This window comes from Dendroctonus ponderosae, unplaced genomic scaffold (genome assembly GCF_020466585.1).
Source record: "Dendroctonus ponderosae isolate FM_Combo_2020 unplaced genomic scaffold, Dpon_F_20191213v2 Dpon_F_20191213_785, whole genome shotgun sequence".
In the NCBI taxonomy this organism is placed as follows: Eukaryota; Metazoa; Arthropoda; class Insecta; order Coleoptera; family Curculionidae; genus Dendroctonus; species Dendroctonus ponderosae.
The window spans coordinates 1-6502 of NW_026019001.1; the positions used below are offsets into that span (position 1 = coordinate 1).

The window sequence follows — 6502 nt, forward strand, 5'->3', positions numbered from 1 at the left end:
GTTAAAATGATTATTAGGAGGTTGCCCTCATCTTGTTTTGACCGAAAACTTCCCGACAAATAGTTGCACCATCCGATAGACAAAAATCGCAGAAAACCGTCGGTTAAAATATCCTGTGTCCGAAAATCAACAAATGCCTGCGCATTTACATTTACATTTACCTGGAAAATGTAAGTAAATAAGAATTTTAAACACCATAAAAAATTGTGTATATTAAATGAAGTGCATCCGGAGGTTAACCCTTGAATATGCGCAAATTTTAATTAAAGTGTTTCACTATTTATTTATATTGCACTCGATGCTAAGAACGCAGTTTGTCCGAGTAAGCGTAAAAAATTACACCAAGAAAATTCCCTTCTAACACACCTCTATAAGTGAAATACGATCAACAATAATTTCAGCAAGGTTTCTCTTAAAAACTTTAATTACTCAAGCTTGATGTAAGGCTGCCCTTGGCTTAAGATAATTTAGCTTAGCAATTTATCCACTAACCCGACGTCATAATTTTCTGCAACGAATTAATTTGAATAATTTAGCTGGCGTTGGCTACCAGCTTCCGGGGATGCGATTTCATCAGTTGATTTATATTATTTTTCAAGTCGCATTTAGGAACTAAAGGACTCAATTTAGCCGTTTTAAACGCCTTCATCTCTTGCAGGCATTTACATGGCGCTTTTTACGCTATTTCCTCTCAACAACTGGGGAAATGGAGAACAACTAACTACTTTCGGGTTTAGGCAAGTAACAATAAAGAGTCCAAAACTTTATATATAAATTACAAATGTATTATCTTTAGTGGCAGTATTTATAATAACAAATTTTCAAAATTTGTGTCTTTTCCACGAAAAGGAAAACTTCAAAAATTGCACATAATAATGATGGAAATCATTTCCTGTGACATTAAACACAGTACACCTTAGCCCTTTTATCAAAATAGATACAGTCCTTATCATTGGTCAAGTATGATGATTAAAATCACGCTATCTGCATTGGGTAACTAAAACATTCCAGTCTAGATAAAATAAATACACTGATCTAGTTGAATTGTTTTCTCTCAGCGCATTTGGCCTGGAAATCAACTCATGAATTAAAATAATGCAGTGTGCAATATCAATAATTCTGTGTATTCTACATTATTTATTTTACATTTGTACAAGAATGGAGCTTTTCACAAACCAAAATATGCTATTTATCGGCATCATTTCCTCGTTATATCAAAATCAGATCTGAATAGACAAAAATATTTACAAACCGGTCGATGTTGCGAAGAACGAGCACCGATTACACTTTGACGTAAACATTCGATAATCGACCTAATTGTAAAAACAACCATGTTTGGCCACCACAAACCAAGGCGAGAAAGTCGCTTCTATTGGCCACATGATTTGTAATGTATAACATGACAACATCGACGTAAACTAATATTCAAAACTATGGCTCTCCAGACGATAAAATGAATGTCCAAAGTACCAAAAAAGGCGCAAAGTAAATTCTAAATAAGTACCTAAACGCAGGTCACTTAAGCAGGCTTAGGCGGTTCCTTATCTATTCGCATATCGTCGATTTTTGCAACGATTTTTAATGCAGGGCCCAGTTTCATCGACATCGCTGTCATCAAATGGTCCTCTTTGAGCAATAAAAGTGCTTGACCGTCGATTTCTTGAATCAGGAAATCTTCAGCGTAATCTGAACAGCCGGGAAGACTTCTGATAAATTCAAACACTTCTTGTACCTGAAAAAAAACAATCATTTTAAATCTCTATATATTGCACAACGGTAATGAGTGTGTTTCAAGAGCGGAAAATCAGTTTGATAAGTGACCTAAAATATGGAGAGAGGAGAATAATGGATGGACAGCTAAACATATTAAATAATCAAAATCATTTATAATTTTATTAAATAATCATTTTCTTGCACGGCAAAAAATGTATGCCAAGGCTTAAAGCAGCAACAACGCTACACATAAAAACTGATGATGGTGGAAAAATACACCGAAACGCATTTTAATTGATAAATAGAGACAATAAATGACTGAAACCCAGGAATTGATTTTGATTTGGAATTGAAACACAGTCAGGAAAGTATATACAATATTAAATAATACAAGGCAATGCCCGAGTGCCTGGTTATCGGCAACTTTTAGTGCTCTACCCAAAAGAACAAGACCTGCAAAAGCTTCTGAGTTATTCACGCTCGCATTAGACGCAAATATGGATTTTGACGATTATAATCTAACGCTGCTTCATTTTGCATGTATGGAAGAATGTTTCATACTCCGCGAATATAACATGTTAAAAACGCCGAAGCTCAAGTCAACTTTGAGCGACCATCAAAGCCGAGACATCATATATTGATGAATGATGTCTTCTATAACTTACACTCAACTTTATCAACGAAATTTTCGAGACTGGGCTGGTGAACTTTTCCGCATGGCAGAGGACAGGACAGTTTTCGCGATGGCGATCGCCAAAGTCAGGAAAAACGGACAGGACACATGAAGATAGATGTTTAAATACTTACGCCCCACTTAAGCGGATCTACTTTCGGAGTATTGTCGTCATCAGCTCCAGATGGACTGGTACTTTCCGCTTTACTGTTGTCAACATTCATCGGTTCCACTTTCTCAGATTTCTTCTTATCGTCCTTACTCTTCCCACTGCAAATGAAGCCAACGAATCAATAAACAGCTCCATAACAAAGTCTCAATTATTATAATGGTAACAGTCCTCTAAATTACCTCTTCGAGCAAGCAACTGAACAGAATCTCTTATTCTTCTTGAACTTTGACTTGAGATCAACCACACCGCAGGCCTCACATTTCGCCATGTCTCCTCTCGGAGATAAACTGTTGGGGGACATGGACTGCTTCTTACCTGCAATTTAATAGTATAATAAAAACCAAATTTCAAAAAGGATCATTGTTGTGGCTAAATGTTCAAGTACTAAATCGACTAGTTGTAAAATAAGCGGTCGGCAAACAACAACAACAGCTGGATGCAAAAAAGCTTGTAAACTAACATTGAAAAAACCTTAAGTGATGGCTTAATATCGGAAACTTCACAAAACTACATATTTTTACTACTGTAACTGTGAATGGCGAGCACTATAGATCGATGTTAACAGGTTTTTGCGGTCACAATTGATCGAAAAGTTTGAGTTAGCGGCTCTGCAAGATCAAAATGTTTACAAGAGATTCTCGTATGAGAGCTGATTAATTGGAGAACCATCATTGGAAATCCAGCGAATTTGCTCCTGTAGTCGAAGCCGCAGTGGAAACGTAAATGATGTGTTATTGAGACCATAAATGTATTTTAAACCACCATCGTTTATAGGAAAACCTACTTTAGAAGCCACAGTTTAAAAGATCTTTAACTGACTTACGTGAAATATCGTCATCTTGATCATTGGTTGAATGCGCCCGCTTCAGGTCGCCAACCATGCCACTTCGTGAAACAGGAAAAGGTTCGGAAGACTCCTGGATCACGAAGTCCTCGATCACATGGGTTAAAACCTGCAAACGCAAGAATGTATTCGACGAACGGATTGCTGGTGCAAGCCAGTAAATTAATTTAATAAAAATGAAGGATTCCTTACTTTGCTTACCTGAGGCTTAACCATTGCCTTTGGTGGACACCTCTCTTTCACTTCCTCAGCCGTAGTAGCAATAGGCATGGACATTTCGGATGTAGTTGGTTGATTAGGTACCGTCCCAGCATTCGGAATGTGCAGGGAAGCGACGGCATCCACACCGGTGGAACACTGCTTAGAATCTTGTCCAGGCAAACTTTCCTTTGCTTCGACTGAATTTCCTGCAAAAACACCAGGCATGAAAAGGCGTGAGGATTTGAAGAGTTTTTTCCTCCTTACCATCCGATGAACCGCTCTCTTTAAGCACAGCAGCTGTCGTGGTGACGGGCATCGCTTGGGTAGGTGAAAGTGCTTCCTGTAATAAGCTGGCACTATTGTCTTTTTCAGTAACGGCTGGTACCACAGGCGGTAAAGGAACCTAAAAGAGCAAATTGAAAAAATTAGGAAATCAGACTATGAAGGCTTTCACGGCCGGTTAAATCACATTTAGGAATGTTTTCCGGGCTTTGAAGCCGTGGTCTATGGGAATTTGTTGCGGACGTTTCGTCCACAACTGCGGTGGACATTATCAAAGGCGATGAGGCAGTGGGCGAAGTGATCTCCCGTGCCAGTCTTAGTCGGAAAGCACGAAATTCCCATAGACCACGGCTTCAAAGCCCGAAAACATTCCTAAATGTGAAAATTAGGAAATGGTGCCCAAACCGTGACAACTTAGCTAATACAAGAATCTCAATTTTCCCCAATGTATTGAAGCAAATTATTAAAGAAAATTAGCCGCTTCTCTGGGGGCTACAGCAAAGAATCTGGCTCTTGGCTCATGTGTTATGATCCTACAGTCTATATTTACCAGTTGCGGTTGGAGTTGCTGCGTCTGGTGAGGTTGATGTTGGTGTGAGGCTGCAGACACTGTAATATGTTGAAGTTGCGGCATTTGCTGTCCGTTTTGGTTGACAACTTGGGGCAGCACAGTGTGGGTTCCACCTTGTTGTTGAATTTGACCGGTCAAAATGGTGCCCTGTGATGCCATCTGTGCAAGCTGTTGCTGGAAACACAAATCGCTAGTTAGTTTTCAAAGGCCCAGGTGAACAGAAAATCTACCTCAACACTTACAGGGTGAATCTGTTGCATGTTCATTGCCTGAGTAACCAAGTTGGGCTGCAACGGGATTCCTTGTTGGATTGAACATGGAATCTGCTGCTGCAGCTGCTGCTGCACTTGTTGGACTGGAATAAGCGAGCGGTCGCCCCCCATTTGGATTTGTTGCTGCGGGATGCCTTGGATCGCTTGAAGAGCTGAAAATAAAACAGTATTCTATTAATTACCTGATACTCTATGAATCCCATTGGGAACTGCAACGAATACCTTTAGTTACATTATTCATATTCATTTGTAAAACGTCTTCATTGCGGTCTTGAGATATAACTATTAGCAGGCGCTTTTCACTCATTTTCATGCTTTAGGGGATCAAACGGTGACACTTCAGAGGTTAGAAATCGCTTGTCAAGGTTTGAAAACTGTTTAAAAAGTCGTTAATTGGCGAGTTCAAAGGTCCAGACGCCCCCTAGTGGGGGGCGTCTGAAAAATTATAACTACGATTTAAGTAGTAATTTGTCACATTTGATAGTTTTGTTGACATTAGTGTTTACATCTGCTTGAGTTTTGCTTTTGCTTTTGCAAGCTTTTAAATAAATAAAAACAGATCGAAAAGTGTGAGTATTGTTTTATGTTAAAACTGTCATCAACTCCAGTAAATAAACAAGTCTCAACTGTCACTCGACAACAAATAATTTGAAGTTTCGCAGCGCCACCATCGGTGGTTGAACTCGCGAATACAATAAGACAGATTTGCTAATACGAGTAACTAGTTTGGCGGCCATGTTTGAAACCATCTTCCACAAGATCGATCAGTGGCGTCGCATGCTTGTAATATCAATTAAATACATACGCTTAAAAGTGTACTACGGTAAAAATAGAGGTTTATGGCTGGGATCAATTAGTTAAATTGTCGACATTTGACAAAAGAATATTGTGTGTTTTTCTGAGATAATGAATAATGAATTTTGCTCTAGGTCAAAGCTGTTTTTGAAAATATCGTCAAGAAAAGTTGCGTCCACAATTCCAATGAGTAAATCATCAAAATTTGCATCTGGACATGCACAATATTCTATAAATAACTCCAGAGGAAAGAATCAAGCGGCGTTAAGTCGGGGCTATTAGGGGGCCATGGAATAACACCAGAGCGTCCAATCCAAGTATCAAAATTTTCATTTAAAAAAGTGCTACCGGGCGAAAATTCTTGATAGTCATTAACTAATATTTTTTTTTGGTTGCCTACTTACTCATCATGGGCTTCGCCTGGATTTGTTGCTGGGACTGCTGGTTTTGATGTATTTGAAACTGTTGAAGTGTTTGTTGTAAAGTTTGTTGCAATTGCATTTCTTCCTTCTTCAATACCTGTTGTTGCATGACCACTTCGGCCAATTGTTGATTAACATTCACCGGCTGATTTTGTTGCTGCTTGTTCTGCTGGTTCACCAATTTATCGGGCGTCATCGGAGAGTTGGGGGTCATTTGGGTAGCCATTCCGGTCGAGGTGTTCATCACCACCATTCTGCAAGATCCATAACTGTTTGAAATCATGACAAAGAGAGAATCAAATAGTTATGTTGCATAATTTAGAGTTAAACTGAATCAAAGTGATCAATTTACTTACTTGTTGCCGATAATGTGATGTGGTTGCAGATTCGTGTAAGACTTCATCGGAGTTTGATTGGCGGCATCCGCTTTAGGGGCGGGCGATCGAATTTGCGGCGTCTTAGACTGTCGGATCTTCGGTGCAGCTTTATTGCCCATCGTCTGCAATGAATATGTCTAAATACCAAAATGGTAATTACACATAGAACAAGATTGTAAT

At 39.1% G+C, this 6502-nt stretch overlaps 1 protein-coding gene across 7 annotated transcripts; it reads right to left on the bottom strand.

Annotated features, from left to right (window-relative positions):
• Positions 1-763: 763 nt before the first annotated feature.
• On the bottom strand, positions 764-6478 carry LOC125505301 (polyhomeotic-like protein 2). Of its 7 annotated transcripts, none has more exons than XM_048668816.1 (11): positions 6302-6478; positions 6043-6199; positions 5928-5985; positions 4699-4880; positions 4436-4630; positions 3868-4006; positions 3595-3809; positions 3382-3511; positions 2738-2873; positions 2521-2656; positions 764-1732 (listed from the first exon to the last, which is right to left on the bottom strand). In XM_048668816.1, the coding sequence occupies exons 1-11, from the start codon at positions 6439-6441 to the stop codon at positions 1520-1522; spliced, it is 1701 nt and encodes a 566-aa protein (XP_048524773.1). In that variant the 5' UTR covers positions 6442-6478; the 3' UTR covers positions 764-1519. The 7 variants fall into 7 exon arrangements, with proteins under 7 accessions (XP_048524773.1, XP_048524772.1, XP_048524775.1 ...); XM_048668815.1 differs by having other exon boundaries at positions 6043-6214; XM_048668818.1 differs by having other exon boundaries at positions 3604-3809; positions 5928-6199.
• Between the last annotated feature and the right edge of the window lie 24 nt (positions 6479-6502).